Source organism: Mesoplodon densirostris, chromosome 16, assembly GCF_025265405.1.
Source record: "Mesoplodon densirostris isolate mMesDen1 chromosome 16, mMesDen1 primary haplotype, whole genome shotgun sequence".
In the NCBI taxonomy this organism is placed as follows: Eukaryota; Metazoa; Chordata; class Mammalia; order Artiodactyla; family Ziphiidae; genus Mesoplodon; species Mesoplodon densirostris.
In genome coordinates, this window is record NC_082676.1 from 45,994,065 (window position 1) to 46,021,015 (window position 26,951).

The 26,951-nt window shown below is 53.2% G+C and overlaps 1 protein-coding gene across 3 annotated transcripts in view; it reads right to left on the reverse strand.

Annotated features, from left to right (window-relative positions):
* Window positions 1-740: 740 nt before the first annotated feature.
* KATNIP (katanin interacting protein) overlaps window positions 741-26,951 on the reverse strand; it is a 201,059-nt gene continuing 174,848 nt past the window's right edge. For 2 of the 3 annotated variants that reach the window (XM_060077978.1, XM_060077979.1), the window contains 11 exons: window positions 26,721-26,799; window positions 19,651-19,828; window positions 14,595-14,760; window positions 11,124-11,281; window positions 9,558-9,622; window positions 8,154-8,264; window positions 6,284-6,423; window positions 4,297-4,398; window positions 3,354-3,514; window positions 3,142-3,230; window positions 2,436-2,584 (listed from right to left, as the gene is read on the reverse strand). In XM_060077978.1, the coding sequence (XP_059933961.1) occupies window positions 2,526-2,584; window positions 3,142-3,230; window positions 3,354-3,514; window positions 4,297-4,398; window positions 6,284-6,423; window positions 8,154-8,264; window positions 9,558-9,622; window positions 11,124-11,281; window positions 14,595-14,760; window positions 19,651-19,828; window positions 26,721-26,799 (1,308 nt within the window). In that variant the 3' untranslated portion in view covers window positions 2,436-2,525. Of the gene's footprint in view, window positions 2,585-3,141; window positions 3,231-3,353; window positions 3,515-4,296; window positions 4,399-6,283; window positions 6,424-8,153; window positions 8,265-9,557; window positions 9,623-11,123; window positions 11,282-14,594; window positions 14,761-19,650; window positions 19,829-26,720; window positions 26,800-26,951 lie in introns of all 3 variants that reach the window. The other variant, XM_060077977.1, reaches the window with a different exon arrangement.

Sequence of the window (26,951 nt, forward strand, 5' to 3'; positions counted from 1 at the left end):
AGGCCCTGCCATCTTCCCTACATTCGGGCAGGACAGAGGCCCTCTCCCCTCTCACTGGTTCAGTGGAGGGAGGTGGGGTCTCCAGAGGGCCCTCTTACCTAGTGCCAGTGCAATTGCTGGCAACCAAGCTGTAGTCTAGACCCCTGGCCCCTTCGACTGAACCTTCTTCCCACTCAATGGCTGCTTTAACCAGATGCCAATGCTCACCCCTAAGGGACGCAGGGGCGTGGGGAACTGCAGGAGGAGCCAGCAATCCAGCATCTGGGGGCTGGGCTTTCAGAATCCACACATGCTGAAGGGAAACCCCAGGGCCCAGGGAATTTCACCCCATCTCAGCTCTCCCTTGGTTATCTCAGGATTTGTGTATTGACTAATAGCTCCCCAAACTGTGTGTCTTGGGCAAGTTACTCAACCTCTCTGTGCCCTGGTTCCCTTGTCTGTAAAAGGGGGATCATAATCACACCTACCCTACAGGGTTGCATGTGGATGAAATGAGTTAGTTCCAGGCAGGTAATAACCACTATAAACGTACAGGCTTCTATTACCTGGCCAGGACCACGACCCCATTTGCAGGTGGGAAAACAGAACAGCCAGCCTCCAGTGGACTCTGACTCAGTTCTTGGCGGCAACACAGGCTCCCTCTGTCTGACCCCAAATCCAGTGCATCAGACCATATTCTTAACAACATCTTTTATTGATTTTGCAAGAGGAAAAAATAGAAAGTTATTTTAGAGTTAATGCCTGTACAGCTTCCCCCCCACCCCAAATTGCATGGTACATACAATTATTCTAAACATCAACTGAGACTCCAGGAGCAAGTGTGTGCGGTGTTCGTGCAATCTCCCGGACACGTCTGACCTGTAAACGTGCCTCGGCGGGGATGGAAGGCTGGGCTACCTTGAAAGCCACGGCACTGGTTTTGGTCACTAAAAGCTGGTCAGGTCTCCTGGGAGCCCCGAGGCCCCGGAGGCACTTGCCACATCTGGGAAGTGAGCAGGGCAGCCGGGGGCTTGCAAGCTACAGAAATGATGGATCTTCTCCTTCTCCGGGAGAAACAATTCCTTATCTTCACATCAGCCCCACGCTTCAAATGAGAAGCGCATTTGCATAGCTGCTCGGCTGAAGCTGCAAAGCTCATAAAGTATTTGCTGGGGCTTTTGGTTGCATAGGAACTACTCCGAGTACAGTAACGCGGCGGGGCTGGGCCGGGAGCCAGGAAAACAACGGATTAATATTTGGAACAAGAAATTACCCACCACTGGGAAACCAATTAGGTCCCTTATCCGAGCTTGTTACACGGGTGGAAATAGATGCGTTTTGGGCTTCACGCAGCCGGGGGTGCAAGGCCTATTTCCAACTTGCTGGGAAGCTGCTCGATGAGGGAGAAGGGGTGGGGACCCCCGGCAACAAGAACCTCACTGCCTGATGCCCAGGACACGGGGTCAAGGACAGATGGAAAGGGAAACAGCAAGCGCGAAAAGCCTGGATCAGACCGAGGGCAGGGACAGGCGGGGAGTGAGGGCCCCGCCCCCTCCAGGCTAGTTCCAGCGGAAGGGGGCGGGGCTTCTGGGGCCCTGGCACCGGTCCTCTGTCTCCGGGGCCTTCATCCAGAAGGCATCTGGGTGGGTCCTACTGGCCTTCTGGGGTATGACGCTGCCCACCTGTCCTATCTGGGCCGGGCAGCACCGCAGGGACAAGGCTCCGCATGCCAGGGTGGGGCCGTGGGGCCGGCTGTAGGCCGCTGGTGGGTTCAGCTCCTTCTGTTGCTCAGCAGGACACATGCCCTTGGCACATCCCTTCTTGGGCTTGACCAGAGGACAGAGGCCCTGCAGGACCGGCTCCCCTCAGGGGATCCCGCCTTCTCAACTGGGCCTGGGCGGGACCCAGGATGGGTGAAGGGGCGGTAGCAGTCCAGGCTAGACATCCGGAGGGGGTCCAGGGGAAAGTCCCACCCGCTCAGCTGGCTCCGCAGCCCCCAGATGAGGCGGGGATGTGGTGGGGGTGGGAGCTACTGGCCCCTCAGCGGGGGCCTCGGAAGGCAGGACCCCACGCCTGTCGGTAGTGGTGTCTGACGCCTAGCCTCCTTCGCCCGCTCAGCCCTACTCCAGGCCCTGGCACGGCTGGCCATGGTACCTTCCTGCCTGGAGTCAGGCCGAGCCCGCGGATCCCACGACAGGCCTCAGCGGACTCGGGCCCTGCTTTGCTGGATCTCACGGTAGAGCCACGGAGCCAGGGGACCCCGGGCTCCCTGCAGCTGGCCCCAGGACCGCAGGGGACAGTGGAAGGCCACACCACACCACTTCTTCCACCTGCCCGGAACTCCTGTATTTCCCAGGGCCGTTCACCCCTTGAGTGCCTTCTCTCCAGCGGGCTCCATCCACGCTGCAGCTCCCTTCCAGCTCCTGGGGTCTGGGGTCTGGGCTGGCCCACACGGAGGCCTGAGGGCGGGGGACATGGGTGCTGGGGGGGGCCGGGTGACGGAGCCCCACCCCGGCTGAGAGGACCAGCTCCCCCTCCTTCAGCGGTCAGCACCGCCAGCGTCTCGCTGTCTCCTTCTCGCTGATGCACGTTTTGGGGCGTAAGGCTGTCAAGGGAGAGCACAGAGGGAGCAGTGTCACCCAGCTGCCATCCCCAAGGGCTGCCCCATGCCCTTGGGGTGAAATCCAGACTGCCTGGGGGTTGCCATTCACGGCCCCTGGAGACCTGGCCTCCGCCCCCAGCAGCCTCGAGCTCGGAGCAGGCTCTGCCACGCTGTTCCCTCTGCCTGACCAGCCCTGAGCATCTTTCAGGATCCAGCTCAGGCATCCCTCCTCTGGGAAGCCCTCGCCCTGTGCATCCTCTCCTGGTTTCCCGCGGCCCAGGGCAGGGCAACCCTTTCAATATAGCGCTTCTGCCCTTAATGGCCCTTTTCCCTCTGTACATGCAAGGCTTGGCTTCTGGGAAGCACACGACATTGCTCCCGGGGCTCTGCCCCCGTCAGCACCCCCGCAGCCCCCCGGGGAAGGCTCCTGGGCGGAGGAGAGGGGTCTGAAGGCTGGCAGGGGCGAGAGACAGTGCGCGATGCTGCGAGCTCCTTCTCTGTTCCCACCAGACTCCTGAAGGGGGGTGGGAGGGGTGCTCTGGGCAGAGAAGGAAGCTGACCTGGGTCAGCTGCATTCTGCTTCCTTTTCGAGTTGGTAACGATTTGGTTTTCATTCATCATCTGCACGTCCTGACCCTCCACCTGATTACTGCGGGGAGGGAAAAGCCAGAAGGTTCCATCAGGCTCCAGGCAGCGTGTCCCTGCCATCCTTCCTTGTTAGGGCCGGCAGGGGAGGTGATGGGGGAGGGGAGGTCACGGGCTCGGGGCGCACCTGATGGCGGTGTGCTTCTCCTGGTGACAGATGTCCGTGTCCTCGGTGAAGAGGATGGTGTGGTAGGGTACTGTGGGCTCGCACGTGGGCAGGATGCCCCTGACCAGGTGGCCCACCATGGCCAGGATCCCATTGTACACGAGCAAGTCATCCACCAGGAGCTGGACAGACAGAGGAGGGGCTGTGTGGTGTGTGATCCATCATCCCCCTCGTCCTTCCCACGTGTGACCTCGGGCAAAGTGCATCACTGCTCAGAGCCTCGCCTACTAGGTGCGCGGCCCGTGTTATGACTTCAAACCTTCACGACGACCAGTAAAGGCGCCTGGATTAGCCCCACATTGCAGATGGGGAAGCTGAGGCTCAAAGGGCTAAAATCTTTCACCCATGTGGCAGGGCTGGGAGGCAAACTCAGGTCTCTGGTCCCCCAGGGCCCTAGCTCTCCCTACCCCAGAGTCGCCTCCAGCAGGAAGGCGACTGCCTACACCAGTACGATTCGAGAAGAAAAGCCACTTTGTTTTTTTCGGGGTGATGATGCAAATCGCTCGGAGGTTTTGAATTCATGGTTGGATGGCAAATCTCCCTGCCTCTGAGGACCAGGCATTTGTGTCTAAGGTTGTATCTGAGAGAAGTAAATCAAACTGCGGCAAATGATAATTGCTGGCAGCCTAATTACCAACGAGCATAATTATCTCAAAAAACCCAGCCAGTGGGCTTCCCTGGTGGCGCAGTGGTTGAGAGTCTGCCTGCCGATGCAGGGGACACAGGTTCATGCCCCAGTCCGAGAAAATCCCACATGCCACAGAGCGGCTGGGCCCGTGAGCCATGGCCGTTGAGCCTGCGCGTCCGGAGCCTGTGCTCCACAATGGGAGAGGCCACAACAGTGAGAGGCCCACATACCACAAAAAACCAAACAAACAAAAAAACCCAGCCAGTAAGTACTTACGCCAAACTCCTTCACCCCTCGATGGGGTGTTTTCGCGTAATTCCACAGTTTGATCATTGACACCGTGGTAGGCCGATCGAAAATCACATAAACCCGGTTCACCTGTCAGAGAGAAGAACTAATTAAAACAGGCATGTTTAGGAACAGAGGCACTGGGCTGGGCCCGGGGTGCCAGGCGTGGGCCAGGGCGCCAGGGTGGTGGGTGCCCGAGGCAGTGCCGGCCCAGGTGGGCCGCCTGGGCTGCTCGGGGCCGCTGTGCGTGGGGTTCCCGCCGCCTTTCTTCTCCTTGCAGCCCATCTTGAGTCAGGTCACGTGTGGCTGCGTTTGCAACAAACCGCTGAGCTGGCTGTTGAAAGGCCTGTTTTCTGGGCCTGGCATGGCCGTCATTTAAATGCCTGCGGAGAACTGGGCGTGCCCTTCCCTTTCCTCCAGGTCAGGTCCAGAAACACAGTCTGGGGCTCCAGGGGCCAAGGGAACGGTCCCCAGCTCCAGAGTCAAGAGGCACGACCTCCGAGCAATCAGCACAGCCTTGACCCCTGTTTGTCCTTTCTCCGAATCATAAATGAAAAGCACAGCCGAGTGGCCCTGAAGGCACCACTGGGTGATTTTCAGCGGAGATCTTTGAACCTCTGCTGGCGGATGGGGAGGGAGGTGTCCCGATCCGTGGCAGATCAGCTAGTAAAGTGGGACCCAACAGCCTCCTCACCCCCAACAAAGACTCGCAAATATTAGGGGGCCCCTTGCAAGACAGAAGAAAGCAGTAAGAATTCAGTGTTGGCCACAGGCTGCAGACTTCGTTTTGTTCCAGCCCTGGGTCTCAGCCCCAGGAGGACGTAGGGGGATGTGGAAAGGGTTGGCCTTCTGCTTGTACCATGGAAATAATAAAGGTCTAGAGGAGGGTCCTCAAACTCAGTTGCCCACAGCGTTCAACTGGATACAAATGTTTGAGTCCAGCTAGAAGAGGGAGAGACGGAGAAACTGCTCTACACCCAAAGACCTTCATGTGAAAGATGTTGGCAAATGCCTGCTGGCCAAGGTCAAGATGGCAGCCGGCTGGACTGGCCAGGGGGCCACCAGTTTGCAGCCCCAGGTCGGAGGGCTGATAGATCTATGTGGTTCTCCTTTGCAGTGGTGGGGCTGAGGGGTTTGGCCTCTTCTCAAGGGAAACTGATGGACCATTGAAGGGGTGCTGCCCCTTCCTGTGAGGGTTTTGAGAGGAAAATGTACCCCTTATCTTCCCACCCAGTGGTCACAGGGGTAGATGCCCAGCCCCTGCTGCACATCTACACAGGCATCTGGCCCCGTGACTGAGCGGCTAGGGAGTGCTACCCAACCCGTCCCATCTCCTGGTCTCTCACCGCCCTCTCTACCACTATCGACCAGGCCCAGGTGGGCAAAGGCCCACCCCGAGGTTCGCCATCAGGCCTTGGAGCAAAGAGATAGGCAGGACCAACTGCAGAGTCTGAGATCTGGGAGACGGAGTCAGTTGGTTGGAAGAGCTTACCAGGCAGGTCTGAGGCCAGAGAGAGGGCAAGGTTGGGGTCAAGTGCCCAGCGGCATAAAAAGGGAGCAGAAAGAGTGAGTGTGGAGAGGCTGGGGCTGGGAAGAAAAGGACAGAGTGGACTCTGCAGAGAGAGCCAGGGGCAGAAAAGAGAACCAGAGAGGGATGTCTTGCAGGGATTGACAGATGCCCAGGCCCCCAGGACTGCTGCACTGGGCTCCTGGCCTCAGAGTCCAATGTGGCCCTTCATCTCCCTGGTGTCCCCTTATCATATGCACCCTCAGAGCAAAGGGAAAGGACTCTGGCCAGGAAGAGCCAACCTGTCAGATGTGTTAGCAAAGACCCGAGGCTTCCTGGCGGCCCCTGGGCATTTTGACTTGTTCGAGGTTAACCTGGCCTGGAAGAAAGATGTGTCACTGAGACCAGGGACAGAAAGCCGCCCGCCCCCCACCATCCACCCCAGGGCTGAGAGCCTCCGGAACCCACCAGGCCGGGCAGGATGGGAGCCAGCCACATGTGTCTGCCGTGACTGGTGTCGTTCACTTGGTCGATGAGCTTGTCGGGGGTCCGGACGTCCCCACGTACACCCTCCAGAGAGTTGACGCTGTCGGGGAAGGCGGCGATATCTGTGGACGCCTCTAAGCTCTCATAACCCAAAGCAGAATGCTCAGCACCGCGCACCGTGGGCCACTCTTGCGGCCTCCAGCCTCCATCACGCTGATGGCGCGGCTCAGGGGGACGCCAGGGCAGGCGCACCTGGCGGGCAGAGCCGCCATCTGCTGCTCTGGGCAGCCAGAGGAGTGACAGCCAAATTAGACATGTTCTGGGGAAAATGAAAGCAAGGAGGCTGAGGGGAGTGGGGGTGAGAGTGGAGGCGTGGCCAGTTTCAAGGAAAGGGGAGGAGAGCAGGCAGAGAGCAGGCTGAAAAAGACGGGTTTCGTGGAAGTGCTGGAGGCGGGAATAAAAACTGTTGCTGTGTCTTTGGAGCGTGGAGGGCAGACTGAGGTTTTCCTTTGCGAGGGGATGGACGGGGTCATGGCTGGATTCTGCCTTGGCATGTGACCACCCTACCGAGACTGGAAGGATGTGGGGGGCGGAGCCTGACTCAGCTATTGCTACTCAAGGGATGGGCATTAATGCGGACGGAGAGGACATGGTCCCAGCTCTGACTCTGCCATCCTGACCTGTGAGATCTTGGGCAAGTCATGGGCTATCTCTGGGCTTGTCTCCTCATCTGTAAAATGGGAATAAACATCTCTATGTCCCAGAAGTGATGAAGACTTATACATCTAAGGAATCACTAATAACGATCAAAACCACCAAGAATCACTTATCCCAGGTGAGGAGCATGGTGCCACCAGGGCAAAGCAGAAAAGGATCCAATCAGAACCCAGGGACCCCAAAGAGATGCAAGGAAGGCTTTCGGGTTTGACCTGCTCTGGTAGTTCCCTAACTGGTGCATCAGGGATCACAGATCAAGAGCCCAGAGGGGTCAGGCAGGTTGTATCAAAGGGAAGCAGGACAGCTCAGTGGTCAAGAGCAAGGTCTTTGGAGCCAGACTCCCAGCTCACTGGCTGTGTGACCTTGGGTAAGTTACTCAACCTCTCTGTGCCTCACTTCACAAGATTGTTGTGAGGGCAAATGAGGTACATGGGACAAGCCCTGGCACCGAGTGAGCCCTTGGTGAATATTAACACTATGTTTCTGGGGCCTGGGAGGTAACAGTGGAGGTAGAGGACTGGGATCAACCCGGTGGATGCGCTTGGGGAGAAAGGGCAGCAGACACTCAGGTCCAGCCATCGTCACTATGCAGGACTGTGGCCTCGCACTGCCAACTTCTCAAGAGAAGCTGAAGATTGGGTTGTCATCTGAAACCTCCTGATTTTTAAAAAATATTAGCGACTAACTCAGAACATTTAAAAACTCACTGGGCTAACAGTTTGCTAATTCTGGTGTCGGTATTCTGTGAGCAAAGGGCTCCATGGTCCATAAATTCAGGACACACTGGGTTGAACACAATAGAACAGGTTTCTCCCTACAGGTCTTGTCAGAACCTTTACAACTCCAAAGTGTCTGTGGTTCTCCAAGAGGGGGCTGCAGTTGGTAGCCTCTCCCAAATTCCTGAACCACAGGACTCTTTGTTTTATGGATGTCTTGGCAGGTGTGCCTGGGAGCTTCTCTCTGCTTTGCAAGGGTCACATCTGACTGTAAGTAGAGCCCAGTGGCATTTTTAATTTCCAGGTGTGGTTCCTACAGGGACATTTCTCTCTACATTCGAGGATTCTGCTTCTTCCCCCGACCCTCCCATGCTCCCTGCAGTCTGGGTGGAGCCCCCCCTTCTGCCTAGAAAGGATACTGTTTTCTGACAGAGGGATTTTTTCTCCCCGTTCGTCATACAGCTCCAGGCCGGTAAGACCGATGTAATAGGGGTCACCCCAGCTGGTCAGGAGCTGAAACTGGAAAATGACTGGTACATGTTATTAAGGAAACACAGGCTTAATTTTCTGGAGAACAGAGGAGAACAATTACAAAGATAAAAGAGATATGTATATATATATAAACATATATATATATTTTATAGAGATGAACGAGAGAAAAAAATGATTTCTTTTTCTTTTGAGACTGAAGTCAATCAAAATATATGTGGCACGAAATTTTCTTTAATTTAAACTGCATATGAATGTGTGTATGTGTGTTTTAAGAATTCAAAAGCTTTCTCCAGGCCCCAGGAGGTAGGAGGACACACGGGGAGGGTGCACTCCAGGGAGCTGGCAGGGGGGACGCATCTGTCACAAACTCAGTATTTAGAGCTGAACAGTGACCAGGCCTCAAACTACCTCCTGCCTCAGTTTCCCTGGTTGTAAAATGACACAAACACAGTGCCTGTTCCCTGCTCCACCCGTTTCAAGTGTGCAGGGCGTGAACAGGGTGTGGGGATGCGGGAGCATCACAGCATTGGGGGGATGGGCCCTGGCAGGGTGACCCCCCCCAACTCCCGCATTACTGACTGCGCCTCACAAAGACAACCAGGCATCCAGCCCTTCCTCACCTCTGTCCCCCACTGGCTCCCAGCATCCCCAGGAGCAGGCAGGCCGGGAAGCCTGATAAGTGGTAGGGTGGTCCCCAGGCGATAAAGCCGGAGGGAGAACAGGCTAGTGAGAGAGCCAGGCTGTCTGTATTCACTAACCCGGTCCTACCCCTTCCCGGCTAGGTGGCCTGGCAAGTCAGTTAACCTCTCTGTGCCTCAGTTTTCTCAGCTGTGAAATGGGGATGCAGTAGCCACCTCACAGGGCTAACACATGAGGTTCATACAGGTGGCCTACTGCAAACAGTGCCGGGCGGCAGAAAGGGTCCAGCACAGTTGAGCTATGATTCCTTCTCTCTTCACCTCCTCCCTGCCTGGTTCCAAGGAGAGACCCCAGCCCAGTCCCCGGGTCGGTTCCAGCTCCTCTGGCCCCTCCCAGCTATAGTCCTTGGCGCTGCCTCCTGAACCTTGGCCCACCAGGGGGGCGGGGCCTGGAACTCCTCGGTCCCAGCAGCACCCAGTGTCCCCAAGGACCCGGGAGCTCTCCCATCCTCCCCTTAGTTTCCCTGCATGGGCTCCAGCTGCCTTGGCTGTGGCCTGGCTGAAACCCAGGGCAGCAGCTGAGACCCAGACCCCACCTCAGGGCCCGCGAGGAGGCCACAGGGGCCTCGCCCTCTCCCTGGGTTCTGGGCATAGACCCAGTGGCCGGGATGTGAGGCGGGTGGAGGAGGATACAGCCACAGGGCATCAGGGGCGCCTCATAGTCCATGCTCGCCCGCTCCAGGCTCTTTGTGTCCAGTCTGAAAAAACACAAAACAGCACCAGGAAGCAGAGGATTGCAGTGGCCCGAGTCGCTGGTCAGTTATCCCCCGGGGAGGCAGTGGGGGAAGGACAGACAAGCTTCTGGAGTTTCCATCTACTGGGGGAGGCTCGTCACCTTGGGTTTGACTCGCATTCCTCAAAACAACCCTGGGAGGTGGGTACTCTCACATCCCTGTTGTGGGTGAGGAAGCTGGAGCACAGGGAAGTGAAGTCACTTGCTCAAGGTCACACAGCTGGGAGGTGGCACAAGTGGGATGTGACCTGAGGTTGTCGGTTCCAGGGTCCACACTCTTAATCACCCCACCCAACTTTAGCCCCTTCATGAACAAGGTAAGTCCACACCGTTCTGAGAGCTGAGTGAGACCCACGATGGGCCAATGGGGTGGAGTGCTGGGAGCGGGCAGGCTACCCCAGGCAGTAATCAGGGAAGTGATGTCTGAGCTAAGGAGGAGGCAGCCATGGGAAGAGTCAGAGCCGAGCCTTCCAAGCCAAAGAGCACCCAGAACAAAGGCCCTGAGGTGGGATGGGGCTGGACAGTTGATGTTTGTCCCAGAAAGCAGCCAGACGGGCTGAAGTGTGGGGTGGGATGGGAGGCGGGCAGGGAGAGGAGGCAGGGAGGTGGGGAGAGCCCTGAAGTCTTTGCTTCATGATCTTGAGCAAGAGGCTTCACTCGCCTGAGACTCAGTTCCCACATCTGTGAAATGGGCCTAACAATCCCTGCTTCAAAGGGTGGTTGGAAGGATTCCCTGAAGGATGACTACAAAGCATCTGGCTCACAGAAGGCACACGGGAGGGAGCCTCTCTCCTCCTCCAGACTCCTCCCCGCGGGGCTTCTCTCCCTGGTCCACGGCCAGTGCCCTCCAGCCCTGGCCTGGTTTTCTTCAGTTTCAAGGGCAGTGTTATAATTAAGTGACTATTCCCAGTATCTGGCCCAAGGAGTGATCCCAGCTACAGTGGAGGGAAACTCATTTTGTTTTGAGAGCTTGGCCTCTGGTACTTGGACATCAGGGGGTTTAAATGAATAAACTTAATGTGGCATTTACAAATTGTTATGAACTTAATGCAGCTGAGATGGGCCAAGCAATCCCAGTGAATCCATGAAATGTTAGGCTCTATTTTTCTCTTTGAATCTTTCTAAATCAGGAATATAGAAACAAGAGGAGGAAGGTCCTTCCCCGAATTGGCCAGCAGGCATTTCTGGAATCTAGGCAGGCTTGAGCCTCTCTTCCCAGCAGGAAGCACAACGAAGAATTTAAAATCTCAAGCACTCCAGACTGTGAGAAACCCAAACATCCCCAGACAAGGTGGGTACATCCCCCAGGCTTCCGGAGAGGCTTGGCTAAGCTTAAGAAAACAGCCAAGTTGAAAAGCAATGTGTTTGATCATCATTTCAAAGCCCTTTAGGTACACGTTTCAGAGCACATGCAAAGCCAGTGCCCTTGGGCCGGGAGGGACCATTCATGGAGCCACTCCCCTCACCTCTGGGCTGGTGGGGGCAGCGGGCAGGGGTGCAGGTAGTCCACAAAGAGGATTTCTTGAGCAAAATCAAAGTGGCAGTTTCCCGGCCCCTTCCGGATGAGGAAGCCCTCAGGAGGGGAGACGCACAGGCCATCCAGGGAGACGTGGACGATTTTGGCCTAGCAAACAAAAGAAATAACAAGTCTGAAGAACAGGAGCCAGTGTGAGGAGGGCGGTGAGCGCTGACGTGGCTGGTGCTGCTGGCAGCTGGCATGTATGACTGGGGGCCTTCACAGAGCCCCCAGGCCTTTCTCCCAGACCAGAAGCACTTGGCCGGGGTCCCCTTTCCAGTGCCATCCCTACTCTGTGCTGGGCGCTGGACGTATAGCAGGGGAGCAGGCAGGTGAGGCCCTAGCCATGGTGGACACGCACAGACCTTCCCTGGTCTACTCAGCTGCAGTGGCCTGAGGAGGTATGACATGGTGGTCAAGGGCGTGGACTCAGCTGCTCTGAGATCCACCATGAGTAGTTGTGCAAGTTACTTGACTTCCCTGCCTCAATTTCCTCATCTGTTAAATGGGCTCAACGAGGAGCTGACTTATATAAAGTCTCCAGAACAGAACAGTGCCTTGCACAAAATACACACTGCAACAGTGTTAGCCTAGACTGATCCTTCTTCAAACCCTGGCTCATACCTCACCTCCTCTCCTAGCACCTTCCCCTGCGACAGAAATGGGCCCCTTCCTGATATTCCTTCTCACAGCCGTTGGTTTGTCCTTTTAAGGGCATGTATTCCCTAGCTGTGTCCTTCATGGTTTGGGGGTCTCCCCTGATGGCAGAGACCCCAGCTGGATTATCTCTACATCTGCCTCTGGGCATGGCACACAGTAGGAGCTTGCTGAATTGATTTGATCTGGGCCACCATGGCCCCCTGTTATAGGCCAGATTTTGCCAGCCGGATGGCCAGGATCTGCCAGTAAATGTCAAAGCCTAGTGGCAGGATCTGAGGTGGCTCAGCTCTGTTCCCCTGGGGAAGGGCGGTGGTAGGGGAGCAGAAAGCGGGGCTAAGCCAGTACCCTCTCTGACTCCACATTTTAGAATCAGGGCTCCTTGGCACCTCACTCCACCTTCACGGTTAGCAGCCCAGCCAGCTGCTGACCAAACTGGTGGTGTTTCACCCTGGAAGACACAGAGGGCTTCCCCATGAGGAAAGGAAGGGGCCCTGTCCTGGGTCTCATGGATAACAATGTACCCTGGGGCTCTTCACCCTTCAGCATTTAGGGAGCCCCCGTAACTCAGTCAGTCAGTCACAGGGTGCATAAACCTAAAAGGTGTAGAGGGGCTGGAAATGGCGACCCCAAAGCTATCTCACTACACCCCCACTCTGCTTTCCTCAAGCCTAATTCCTGCCTGGGCCCCAGGGCTGTGACTCAGGCCTGGCCAAACAGAACTGTCACCCACTGGCCATGTGGATGCAAGAGCCACGTGGTTCTTGGGGTTTTGCTGGCTTGCTCTGCTAGACTTGGAGCGTGCAGGATGCAAGCCCAGAGCTGCCAGGGTTGGCCCGGAGGAGAAAGCCACCTGAAGTGAAGCTGGCAACAGAGCAAAGCAGAGGTCCAGGAAGTCCCTGTCCCTCTTCTAGGGCCACCACCACCTCCTGGGAGCATCTCTGACTTCCCCAGACCCCGGTTCATTGCCTCAGAAGGGGCTTTTATTATCACCTCCATCTTATATCTAAGGAAACTAGAGTTCTGAGAGGCTAAGCAATTTGCCCAAGGACACACTGGAGGGGTGTGCAGCCCACCTCCTGGACTGCCAGGCCTGGCTCTAACCTCATGCCAGGGGCTCAGAGCCAGGGTGCCCAGTGGTGCCTTGTGGGGTAGGCAACTGATGCACTTCCCTGAGGAGGGAGGGGCCAGAGTTCCCATTACTCTGTGCCCTGGGATCGCCCTCTCAGATGGCGCTCATCCCCCCTCCCATGGTGGCCACTCATCACTGGCATCAAGGCTGGTGGGGGCCAGACCTGGGAAGCAGGGGCTCTGGGCCCAACGTTTCCAGGCGGTAAATCCAGGTCGTGGAAGCTCAACTGGAAAGAGGGATTCACTCAAGGGAAGGGAAAGGCCCAGAGGCACGAGTTGAGGCAAAAGAATGTTTCTTTAACGCCAATATAGCTGACATTTTATTCGCGCTCGACCCAAGAGCACGCTTACAAAGACACCAGGGCGGCCTGGGGAGGGTTTGTAAACGACACACTCAGGGGAGCCAATGCTCCTGAAGGCAAGCACCTGGGGGGCTGGGGGCTGCTCACTCCGCTGTGATAAACCACCACAGTCTTAAGTCCCTGGACATATTGGGGACCCAGAACTGGGCTCACAGCATCCTCACAGGCTGGGTCCTGGCTTTGTCAACTTCCGTGGGCCAGAGGCAGGTATCCTCCTCCTCCTCCTTTTACAGACGAGGAAACTGAGGTCCAGGGAAGGCGGGCCACTTGCCAAAGGTCACACAGCTGGTAAGGGTCAGAGGGGGGGATTCAGATGCAGAGCCTTGTGCATTTAGGGCCCTAACTGCATTGTTATATTTTAGGTGACCTTGTCATCATCACTTCCATGTAGTGGGAGGGGACAAATGTCTCATGGTTCATGGTCACACAGGTCAGAAAAGCCCATGAAAGGGGGCACTTCTTTTTTTTTTTTTTTTTGCAGTACGTGGGCCTCTCACTGTTGTGGCCTCTCCCGCTGCGGAGCAGAAGCTCCAGTCGCGCAGGCCCAGCGGCCATGGCTCATGGGCCCAGCTGCTCCGTGGCATGTGGGATCCTCCCGAACCAGGGCACAAACCCGTGTCCCTGCATTGGCAGGCAGACTCTCAACCACTGCACCACCAGGGAAGCCCCAAGGGGGCACTTCTGATGCTCTTTTCCACATGCCAACAGAGGCCCCTGCTTTTTCACACCCAGACGGAGAAGAACATAGTGTAGAAAATTAAGAGTGTAGGCTCCAAGCTCAGCAGACGTGGACTGGGCCTCTAGCTGTGTGACCTGAGACGAGTGACTGGACCTCTCTAAACCTCAGTTTTCAATACCCTGAAAGATGGGGCTAATAACACCTGCCTCCCAGAGGCTGGGATGTGGGTCCAATGAAATGACAAAGGCGTGAGAAGCCCTCAGCCCGGGCCTGGCCCCCAAAGCGCTCAGTGAACAGCAGGGCTGCAACCAGCCCCTGTGAGTTAGGGGCTGGGCCTGCTGAGGAGCCCTGAACCCCCAGAAGAGACAAGGCGCTGCAGTTCTCCGAGTCTGCCCTGGGCTCTTTAGCCTGCACTTGCTGTTTGCAGAAGAAGGAAACAGCAGCAGCTCTCTCTCCCTGGCTGTAACCTCCCCCAGCTTCATTTGGAAATTTCTGAAGGATTTACGCTCCTCTCTGGCAGCCACGCCAGCCATTCATCAAGGTGCTGTTTCCCTGACAGTGGACTGAGCGCGGCTGCTGTTGCCCGGCTTACCCCTCGATAGGTGTCCTCGGGAGATTTATTGTAGTTCCAGAAGCGCAGGCCTGCGATGCTCTCGGCTCTGTCGAAGTGGATCGTGACCACGTGGTCCAGCCCCGGCAAGAAGGGGATCAGCCACATGTGCTCACCCTCCATCGTGATGTTGGCTCCATCGATTAACCTGCGCTCAGTGGGGAAGGAGCGGAGAGATGGGGGCAGCCCGGTCTGCTGGGAGAACTCACAGTGTAGGGTCTACACCCACTCCTCTCCCCATGGCAGCCCCTGCCTGGCATGAGCCTGGCTGGATCCGGCTCATTACGGGGAGGTGAGACTAATTAAAGCAACAGTGAAGAGCCATCTCCCATCTGTGAAGTCAGACAAAATAGGAAAACAAGGGGGAAAATAACAGTCTGTGCTGTTAAAGGTACAGTGAAGCCATCATCAAGGTTTTTAAAACGGGGATGCGGGTGTGTGCTATTTTTTAGGACCCTTTAACCCAGCGATCCCATTTCTAGAATTTATTTCCCCTAAGAAAAATGTATGCAACATGTCAAAAAGCTATCTGCACCAAGATACTACTTACATTAGCAACAAACAAACAAACCCTAAAAGGTCTCAAAATAGGGAAAAGTTCAGTAAATCTGTATGGTAGTTAAAATGATAATCACAAGGATGATGCAGTAACGGGAAAAGGCAGGCTACGGGACGGCAGGGGCGCTGATTTTAATGCTGTAAAATGAGGACAAGGACCAGGAGAGATTATGCAAAACTGAAAGATATATTTCTGTCAGAGGGGATGGGGGAGTGTGACTATTTCTATTTTCCCAAATTTCTATAAAGTGATGTATTGACTCCATGGTACATTTTGAAAGAATTCTATTCCTTCTTTCTTTCTTCTTTTTTTCTTTCTTTTTTTTTTTTTTTTTTTTTTGTGTGTGGTACGCCGGCCTCTCACTGTTGTGGCCTCTCCCTTCGCGGAGCACAGGCTCCGGACGCGCAGGCTCAGCGGCCATGGCTCATAGGCCCAGCCGCTCCGCAGCACGTGGGATCTTCCCGGACCGGGGCACGAACCCGCATCCCCTGCATCGGCAGGCGGACTCTCAACCACTGCGCCACCAGGGAAGCCCTATTCCTTCTTTCTTGTGCTGGGGGAGAAAGATACTAAAGCACCAGGGTGAACTTGGCAGCTCCTGGCGTGGGACAAGTACAAGAAGGGGCAGGTGCCTGTGGCGGGGAGATGGTCTGGCCTGTAGTCACCCAGCCTGGGTATCCCCGGGCAGCCCGCCACCACTGGGAAGGAGCCCCCAGCACCCTCATGTTCTAAAAGAGCCTGTCACCACCCTGCAGTCCCATCCAGGCCAGTTTCTGGTTCTCCTGCTTGGGACATCCTGCCTCAGCCTCCCCAACTCTGCCCAGCACACCTCAGCCCAGACCCCAGCCCTGATCTCACTACCACTGAGAGGCTTGGCCCTGGAGATAGGGGCCCAACTCTCAGCCTCTTGGGCGACCCCCTCCCCTCCCCCTCCCATTTTCCTGGTGACTTTGAAGCTGCTGCCCTGGGAGGGACACAGGCTGCTGCCGCATTTCCTAGATTTTTTTTTTTAAACATTCTATTTATTTATTTTGGTGGCGCAGCATGTGGGATCTTAGTTTCCAGACCAGGGATCGAATCCATGCCCCCTGCATTGGAAGCACGGATTCTTAACCACTGGACTGCCAGGGAAGGCCCCATGTTTCCTAGATTTTAAAATAAACTTTATGTTTTTCCTCTTACATTTTGAAGTTTTGGACTTGGAATAAATCTTACAATTGAAGTGTTCATCCAAGGAGGTAATGTTTCTTTTTTTCTCTAAAAGGCTGTTATTAAATTGATGGATGGTGTGTCTTACAATTGCTGGCATCTTAAAAGTGAGGAAATGCAGCAATTTAACCCTGGGGTGTTTGTGGAATTAAGCTGACTGACGTCTAAAGCTAGAGAACCTTCTATTTCCTTCCAAAAGCAATTACCTCTCTGTCCTAGATATGGTGCCACCTCCAAAGCAAAACTACTGCCCAATTCTGAGAGTGGAGAGAACCGATGAAGCGTTTATAGCTGACAGTGAAGGGAGATCCCTATAGACACCCTCAAGAATATCTAAATGATACTTCCTAGCTCTGTCCACAAAAAAAGCCTAGAAACAAGGATTGACCCAGTAGCAATGAATATCCCTAGTGGCTAGATTATGGTCTCTAAATACCATTTTCCACTAGAAGGAACCTGGGCTTCTTGGAGAAATAGCTGATTCCATGCCTGGGACAATACACATAAAAGAGGAACCTGGACTACCTTGTCACATCAGAAAGCAAGGCAGCGATCAGAGATTACTATTTTACAACAGGATTTGGGAGGTCCCAATGTCCAAAGAGGGATCAATTTGAGCATCAATAGGATAAAAACCGTAATAGATCGAAACTCTTCAAACACAGTAGGTTTAAATCCATGAGTTTATGGTAGTCAAAAGCAAACAAATGTTTTAAAGGATGCTAGAGAAACAATTTGCTCTTTTGAAGACTGAAAAATAAAGGGAAAGAATCAAACATTTAGGTTGTCTTTCCTGTTTGAATTGTACCTCAAAGTAACCAAATAATTGGGGGAAATTTTCCCTTTATTGACAAAAAAAGAGTGATAGGATCAGTGTATCACTGTTTCACAACCCCCAATAGAGTAATAGATCTAACCACTAAGTATTGGCTGCCAACATCACAGAGAGCCTGACAACCAGATATTCCATGAGTCCTGAAGGGAATACACAGTGACATCCACACCCTGATGGTTATGTCTTGCCCTAATGGTCAAACCTCAATCTGATCAGGCCTCTAGATCTGGTGAACAATTTACAAGAAATACAGGGGCCTGAAGAACAGGCTAAATGATACCATAGTGATGCAGCCAGTAAAATCCAGACTCAACAGGGCAAAAACCCTGGTTTCTTCAACAGATAATTTATAAGGAAAAAAAGAAGAAAGATGGAAGGGAACCTAGAGATTATGAGAGGCTTAAGAGACATATCAACCTACAAAGGAACTTACTTACAAAACAGAAATAGACTCACAGTCATAGAAAACAAACATATAAAACAAACTTATGGTTACCAAAGTGGAAAGAGGTGGGGGAGGGATACATTAGGAGTTTGGGATTAAAATATACACACTACTATATATAAAATAGACAACCAACAAGGACCCACTGTGTAGCACAGGGGACTCTACTCAATATTTTGTAATAACCTGTAATGGAAAAGAATCTAAAAAAGGAATATGAATATATAGATATATATATCTGAATTACTTTGCTGCTTACCCTAAACTAACACAACATTGTAAATCAACTATATGTCAATACAATTTTTTTAAAAAATAAATAAATAAAATTTTAACATTAAAAAAAAAATTCTTTTTTGGCTGTGCCACTCGGTTTGTGGGATCCCAGTTCCCCGACCAGGGATCGAACCCGGGTCCTCTGCAGTGGATTGTGGAGTCCTAACCACTGGACTGCCAGGGAATTACCAAAAAAATTTTTTAAAACGAGGCATAACAACCAATCACAATGTATGGACCTTACCTGGATGTCAATTCAAGGAACAAACTGTTATAAAAGGGGGAAAAAGATGGTCAGGGAAATAGAAACATGCTGGATATCTAGTAATTTAAGAAATGACTGTTACTTATTTAGCTGGAATAATGGTACTCAGATTATGTTTAAGTCCTTATTGTTTAGAGCTACCTACTGAAATATGTAGAGATGAAATACTATCAGACCTGGGATTTGCTGCAACACAATCTGGGTAGAGGGTGGGTGTGGATGAACAAGCAGGGCCAGCCATGAGCTGATCACCTTTACAATCGGCAGCGGGGACCATGGTGTGCAGGAGTGTGACTCGCCAAGATGGCCCGCGACAGGCAATGACAGCAGGCTGTGAGGGCCGCGGCCAAGGGGCACCTTAGAGGAAAGCAGGTAGGAGTCCACCATGGACCCCACACATGCTCTGGGCCAGGGATGGGGCGCAGCTGTGATGTGGCAATCCCCCTCCTGCCCTCCAGCCATGGGAATTAATTATTGTCCCCATTCTACTGATAAGGAAACTGAGGCATAACTTAGTGGTTAAATGTATGGGTGTTGGTCTCCCATAGACCCGTGTTCAAATCATGACTCTGCCACTCAACTAGTGTGGGTGACAATTTTAACCTCTCTGTACCTCAGTTTCTTCATCTGTAGAGTGGGGGCCTCTTTGGGCTGTTTGAGGTTTAAATGAATGAATATCTGCAACCTGCTTTGCATGGTCCAGTGTCTGGCATTTAATAAATGCTCAAAAAATAGCAGTTATAATTTCCATTATTATTATTATTATCATGACTATTATTATTGGAGAGGTTAAGAAACTAGCTGGTAAGGGGCAGGGACAGGATTTGACCTCTCATCCCTCTGACTCCCCTAGGCTCTTCTTGTTTGCACCTCCAGGCAGGGCCTAAGCCTGACAGCTGTCCTGATTCAGGGGGACTGAGTGCCAGTCTGCAGGTTCTGGGGCCCCGTGGATCAATGCTATATTCAGGCTTGTGTTCTCTTATTGACTTGACCCAACCTGGGCTTATGAATCTGACAAATGCAGAGGAAAGTGCAGCTGTAGCCACCTGTGGAGACTTCCTCAGCCATCACCTCTGACCTCAGGGAGGGGAAAGCTTTCAGCCCCTGAGAGGTGGGGTCCCTCATGCCTAATCACCGAGCTAAAGGCTTACCAAGCAGCCACCATGTGCGAGGCCCATGCTAAGCACCGTGAAGAAAACACAAAGCACACCTGGGTCTGGAAGCAGGAGAGCCTGGCTTCTAATCCTGCCTACCTCTTCCAGTTGTGTGGCCCTTTCCTGGGCCTCAGTTTCCCTTGAGTATAAAATGGGCAGCCCCCAGACCTCACGGGGTGGCTGGGAGAAGGTGGAATAGGAGATGCCGGTTGATGGTTGAGTCTGAAACCTACGATACAGATCAGGTCCCTGAACCCCTGCTGTCATGAGCCTTGCGCTTCTTACAGACACTCACTTGTCCAGGGTCCGGGAGTCGTTGGTGTACTCAGGGAGGTCATTTAAGTCTCTGGGGGAGGCAGAGATCTGGTGCAGGTTGATGGGCAGTGCCTGGCCGTCCTTGCCCACCACTTCCAGACCTGTGAGCCCCAGGTAATGTAGGTCTCCCCAGGAGGCGGTGAAATTCAGCTGGAGGCCTGCAGCAGGAAGAAAAGTGTCCCGTGAACATCAGAGGTTCCAGAGGAGGTACCCAAGATGGAGAGAGGAAGAGGAGTGATCTTCAGCCTCTGCATTCTACCAACTGGAAAGCTCAGACTTCAATGAAAGGGCCTTCAGAGTGGGCTCTGCACCTTTCCTCTCAGTGGCCCTTGGGCCTGGGTCACTGTTGATGCATAGGAAATGTCTGCAGGATGAGTGCGCCTGTGTGGTTTAAACTTGCACACAGCCCTGGGTCTTTTCTCCACTTATCAATCACGTTGCCCACCCCGTGCTTAACACCTTAGCGTGGCTTCCCATGCTGCTTGGCCAGCAGGCTTCGTCATCTGGCTTCTGCCTACTTCTCTAACCTCACCTTGCACCCAAAATCCCTTGCTCCACTCAGACTATCTTTCAGTCCCTCATATTTACATTCCCCTCTCCCATCACAGGGCCTTTGCACATGCTGTTCTCTCCCTCCTGAACTCACATGGCCTAGGTTAACTTGTGCTCATCCTTTAGATCCCAGCTACTTCCTCAGGGAAGCCCTCTCAACTTCTTTGACCACATCAAGCCTCCACTCACAGCCTGCCATGTCACTGTGAACTTCCCCTTACATGCTCTGGTCACCAGTGTGATCTTGTGATCGTTTGGTAAATACCCATCTGCCCTGAGGGCAGAAATCTCATCTGTTTTGCTAGCTCATTGTGCCCGCAGAGCTTGGCACAGTACCTACCACACAGTAGGAGCTCAGTACCGATGGAATGATTAAACAAGTAACTAAATAGAGGAGGCTACAGCAGTGAGCCACAGCGTCAGAAATGGACATTTTATGCAAATTGGTCACAATCATAAGGATTCAAGGTAAAGGAAGTGACCCATGGTGACACTCCCATGTTTTTGCCCTTGTTCCACCCCTTCTCCATCAGGGAGCATTTAGGAGTGAACTTCTGGGCAAAACTGCCCAGGTGAGTCATTCATTTGCCCAGAAAGTGCAAAGCAGATGAATCTCTATCCAATATCTGGCTGGAGTTTCTCTTTCCTTAATGGTCTCCCATTACAGCAGGACCAGGATCAAGCCCCATGAACTCTTCTACCCTTGGAGAACTGGGGGCCTACTTTAGCACTCTTTTGGGTGGCTGTGTTCCAAAGAGTCACATTTGTTGCAACTTTCACAGAATGCCAGCACCATAGCACTGGAAGAAGGAAGCCTGGATTCATGTAGCTCAACCCATTTCAGCTCAGGGAGGTTGCAGATGTCCTTGTAGCTGGAAGGGAGGCCAAGCCACGTGACCTCCCTGGAGCGTGGCTTCCTCTCCTACGCCCCTGTCGTTTCCAACATACATTTTGTAACTTGGTCTCAGATCCCTCTGCCCTCCATGGTGCCAAGGTAACTCTGAGCATCTTGGGGGCACATGAAACAGATGTGTGACCAGCGTGGTCCTGGGCACATCATAGCTTCTCACAGCACCAGAAGCCTGCAAAATGGCCACAAATTCCTCCCACCGAGTCCTTGCCTCTTTGCAATGTGGTTTGCTGCTTCTCCCATCCAGAAGTGGAGTCTATTTCTTCACTTCCTGAATCTGGGCCATGTGATTTGCTTTGGCCAATGGGACAGAAGCAAAAGTGAAGCACGCAGAGGCTGTAAAGCGCATGTATACAGGGGTTTGGCCTCTCTTTCCACACCTGGAGTCTTGCCATGTGAAGGAGCCAGGCTAGCCTCCAAATTACAGGCCATGTGGGTGAAGACATCCTAGGTCATTCAGCTGCCAGCCCATCTGCCAGCTAACCAGACACATGAGCAGGGCCAGCAGAGGCCAGCCCGGCTCAGATGCAAAGGAATGCCCAGCCAAGCCACTGAATTATGATAAATCACAATTAATGGTGGTTATATTAAGCTGCTAAATTTGGGGTTGGTTTGTTTCATAGCAGAAGCTAACTGATGCATTCCTTTTCATGATGAGTCTATATTTAATTGTCATCTCCTCAGAGAGGCCCTGCCAGCCACCTGAACTCAAATAGCACTCTCTCCCATCACTCTCAAAACCCTTCTTCTGCTTTATTTTTCGTCACCTGACAAGATGTTCTACATTGATTTGCTTATTTGTTTTCATCAGTCTTTCCCACTAAGACGGAAGCTCCCTGAGGGCAGGGGCTCTGTTAGCTGTGTTCACTGTTGTTATCTCCAGAGCCTAGAATAGTGCCTGAAAACAGATGCTCAATTAAGGCTTTTTTAAAAAAAAAAAGATTGATTGAAGAGTATGTGTTTAGTAGATACGTGTAGGTAAATGAATCAAAATACAATCATTTGAGTTTCACCAACACAGTCAATGGTAAACATATTGCTACTATGGTACCAAGTCCTGTTCTTGGCACTGGAGATTTAGGGGTAAATACATAGCAAAATCTTTCTAGGAGCTTCCACTGCAGTGAAGACAGACAATGAACACACATCAAAAAAATAATCGGATAGTTCCATAGAGTGATGAATACCATGAAAAAAATGAAAGAGATAAGACAGGGACTAACTAAGCAGGAATAGGGCTGGTCACGGAGGGCCTTTCTGAGGAGGTGACATTTGAGCTGAGACCTGGGCGATAAGACGGAGGCCGCCATTCTGTAGCATTTCTGGAAGAACATTCTAGGCTGAGAGGGCAGGAAGGGCAAAGGCCCTGGGATGGGAACATATTTGATCTGTGGTTGGAACCAAGTGACTGAGGTAGAAGGTGGAGGAAAATGAGATCAGAAGGTTAGGTGGAGGCTAGATCATGTCATGAAGTCTGGATTTTCTTCTCTGCAGCAGGCAGCTAGGGAGGCTTAGATGTGGAAGCCGAGAAGTGACATGATCGGACCCGTGTCTTGGAAAGCACACTGGGGTTGGACTCCATAGGGAGGTCAGGGAGGAGGCTGTTGTGATACCTGTAGCCGGGACAAAGGCGGCAGTGGTGAAAACGGGGGCAAAGTGGACAGATTCAGGATCTGTTTTGGAGACAGCATTGACAGGGCTCTCAATGGCCTGATTGATGAACAGAGAAAATGCTTCTGACCCAAGGGACAGAGTAGCTGTGGGTACCATTCCTGAGATGGAGAAGGCCTGGAGGTGGAGGAGGGAGTGGACTTAGATCAGGGGGATCCCTGTGAGGGAGAAATGCCACCTCCCCCTCGAAACAAGGGGCAGCACCCCGGACTCTCCCAAGCCTGCCACCCCTTTGTTTGCCTGGTAAGATGCACTGGGACGCCATCTAATCTAGGGCTGCTCTGAAAGTGATTACTCTCCTTTTTGAGCTATTATCCGTGTTCCATATTCATTTTCCTCTGGTGTATCAATTAGTATTTATATAAATGGAAATTAATTTTGTTATTTCTCTCCCATGTTTCAACTCTCTCAGCTCCTTTCCTATTCATCACCGCTGATATTTGCAAAACTTCCAAAATTAGTGTCATCTGCAAATTAGCAAGTCATATATCCCCGTTCAAAACGTTAATAGGATTGGCCGTATTTACCAACCCCAACGCATCCCCCCTGGGTCACTTTATCAAAGCTCTCTTCATTTGCACAGGCTGGGAAAGTAGGGTTAGGATTTGGGATACAATGAGGAAAAAGCCAAAGGTTCAGAGAAGAGAGATTCGGAAATCACAGGCCTCAAAACGGGCAGAGGGGGTCCTTGATCAGGAGGTTCTTCTGCCTTCCTGCTGAGTAGATTACACTTTCCTTGCAGCAAAAAGGTCTGGGAGCGCTACTCCAGGGCAAGACTCCCAAAGGCACTGAAATAACATTTCCTAGAAAGGTCAGAAGCCGGTTCAGTGGGACAGACATTTACAGACAGCATCTTTGGGGAAATCATCAGAGGAAGAGGACAGTAGCTGCTTCTGGCCTTCCTCCCTCCCTCCCTTCCTTCCTTCATTCCTTCCTCCCTTCCCTCTTTTTCTTTCTTTCTTTCTTTCTTCCTTCCTTCCTTCCCTCCTTCCTCCTTCCCTCCCTCCGTCCCTCCCTTCCTTCCTCTGGTTATGGCACTCTAACCTCCTCTGAAGCACTGTATGGGAGGCTGACTCCTCATCCTTGGCTCCAAAGATGGGCTTCTGACCCAGGCCGGGCCAATCCGTGTTTTCCATCACACGCTCCTCCCTCCCCGCCAAGGTGAGCCACGGTGATTATTAGTTAAGGATGGGCACGTGACCTGAGCCAGGTGAGGAGACAATTCTGGGACAACTGTTGGACTTATTGGGAAACAGAAGTTCTTTTACCTGGGATTACCAGGTACAGCTTCTAGGAGCTCCCATGTGGATAGAGTCTGAATGGGAGACGGACAAGAGAGTGAGAAATAGGGCAGAGAGATGCAGGGAGATGCCAAGGCTTGACGACGTCATTTGCACACCTGGATCCAGCAGTACGGGGAAACTAGCAACGCCTGATCTTTTTAGTTGCATAAGCTAAGAAATGCTCTTTTTTGCTTAACTCAACTGGAATTCAAGTTCCATTGTTCCCCCCTGCCCCTGCCCCTCAGGATCCTGACCAACCTAGGGGAGTCCAGACTAAACAAGAAATGATTGCTGTCTTCTAGGACCTTACAGCTCTGTGGGGATGCTGACTCTTCCCAAAGACCTCTGAGGTGAAGCAGCCTCTCAGGGAGTGTGTTGAGTGGTGAGGACCTGCGCTTTGAATTCAGATATGCTTGGTCCCGTTCTTGGCCTTGTACTAGCTGTGTGACTTTGGGTGGCTTTCTCAATTTCTCAGAGCCTCAGTTTCCTAATCTAATCTGAAAAATGGGGAGAATAAGGGCTGTGAGTGAGATAAGGGAGGGAAAGCCCCAGCACACTGCCTGAATGGGATACGCAACCAAGCCTCAAACCAGGCTCTTGACTACATTAGGTTGGCTTTTAAATTACTCGGTTGTCCCAAAGTCCAAAGTAATTGAGAGAGAGTTCTGGAAAGTAAGGGGCTGTGAGGATTCAAAGGAAGACTTGGTCTTTTCTAAGAGGTCATTTGTCCTTGTGGAGTGAGAGAGGGAGAGCTGAATTCTCAGTGGGCACCGTGGGGAAGGCTTCTGGGGATGGGATTACAGCAAGGCCTTAGGAAGGCGGAGTGGAGGACAGGGGCGCCACCCAGACCCCACCTCCCATCCCCAGGGCTGAAGGGCTCGTTCCTCCAGTGGCTGGGAGTGCTGACAGCTGACAGCCCACAGCTGAGTCCCCTCACTTGTGACTAATCCTGGCTTTGCCCCTCGCCAGCCCATATCCAGTGACATGTTAACACAGGCATGTAAAGGCCCAGCCCCCTTACTCAACTCAGGGACAACTTCCAGGGGACTTTGCAGCTCCCTGTGGAGCTGGCAGAGGCCTTGGTGTGACTGCCCCACAGCCCAGTTCTCCCTCTGCCCAGCCCTGCTTCCTGCCCTCCCCCAAATGCATGCACCCAGGAAACTCCATCTCAGAGGCTGCTTCTTGGGAACCCGATCGACAGTCGACATCCTTTCAATGGGCAGGGATGGAGAGCAGGGAACAGAAGCCTGCAGGGGGAGGTGGGGGCGGGGAGGAGGCTAAACTCTGACACATTCTGGCTCCGGCTTCGTTCTGGAGACGATGGTGGGGAGGTGGGGAGGGGGCGTGACAATGGCACGTCTCTTCTTTTCAGAAGATAACTGGAGGCAGATGACAGGCACAAGGGGGCAAGAAAGAGCAGGAGGGGGACTACCCTGGTGGCGCAGTGGTTAAGAATCCGCCTGCCAATGCAGGGGACACGGGTTCGCGCCCTGGTCTGGGAATATCCCACATGCCGCGGAGCAGCTAAGCCCGTCATGCGCCATAACTACTGAGCCTGCGCTCTAGAGCCCCCGAGCCACAACTACTGAGCCTGTGCTCTAGAGCCTGCGAGCCACAAATACTGAGCCCGCGTGCCTAGAGCCCGTGCTCCGCAACAAGAGAAGCCACCGCAGTGAGAAGCCCGCGCACTGCAATGAAGAGTAGCCCTCGCTCGTCACAACTAGAGAAAAGCCCGCGCGCAGCAAAGAAGACCCAACGCAGCCAAAAATAAAAAAATTTTTTAAAAAAAGAAAGAGCAGGAGGGGAGGCCGCAGCGAGCAAGCTCCCAGAGCCTGTGAACAGGGAACCGGTGGGAGAGATCACGGCGCAACGCTGGGCCTGAGGATTCCCTGGGATGCAGGCGGAGGTGCTGGTGGGAAGTACGCGGAGTAAGAGAGGAACTGGCTGGAATGGCACACAGGCAGAGGAGACAGAAGAACAGACACAGCGAAACCCAGGCGGGATCTGCTCAGAGGCCACCACCAGCAGCCGGCTGGCCGGACACACGTGTTTTGTTTGGCTCATAGGGTGTTTTAAAATACTGTAAGATTAGTCACCAACATTGAAAAATCTGGAGATTTCATGTAAAAATCCAGATTTCTTGGCACCTGCGCCAGTACTCCTGCTGCCCCACCCCACCTAGAGCCAGGAGGATGCAGACTTTCTCTGCTCCAGCACCTGCTCTGTGGTCCAGTTTGAAGGGGCAACTCAAACCCCTAACTGACAGATGCCCAAGTCTCCCTGGCTCTTATGTCGTCTTGCTCTATAACTTCTGGGCTCCAACTCCTGCCTCCCGGGTCAGGGCTGCAGCTAACACGTAAGACGTCTGCGTGTGAAATGCAGAAGTGCCCCTCTGGGAGGGCACACTGCCAGGAGGACCCCTCCTCTGAAGGTATGCAGCCCTGCCCGGGCCAGTGTTGCCAATGCAGGCTGGTTTCAGCCCTGACTTACCCCGGGGCCTGGTGTCTCTGTGCCAAGGTACAACCTGCCCAACTGTCCCAGGAAACCCCGTCCCAAGTGGCCATGACTCCCTCCCCACCCCCGACCCGTGAAGGTCCTCCTTCCCCTGACATTGCCCCCAGAGAAGGTACTCACAGATGCCCTGGTAGACGCCCGGCTCTGGCGCGGTGACTTCAGGGACAGGGGGGCTGGCAGGCAGCTCTGGTTCAGGCGTCTGCACACAGGTTGGAGAGAAGCAGAGGGAACGGGGGTGATTTTAGTGATACCCACGCAGCTCACTGGACATCTTCCCAGCTAGATGCCCACTCTGTGCCCCAGGTAAGTCCCAGTGTCTTTTCTTGTGTTTTCTGCCCTGGTGGGAGCTCC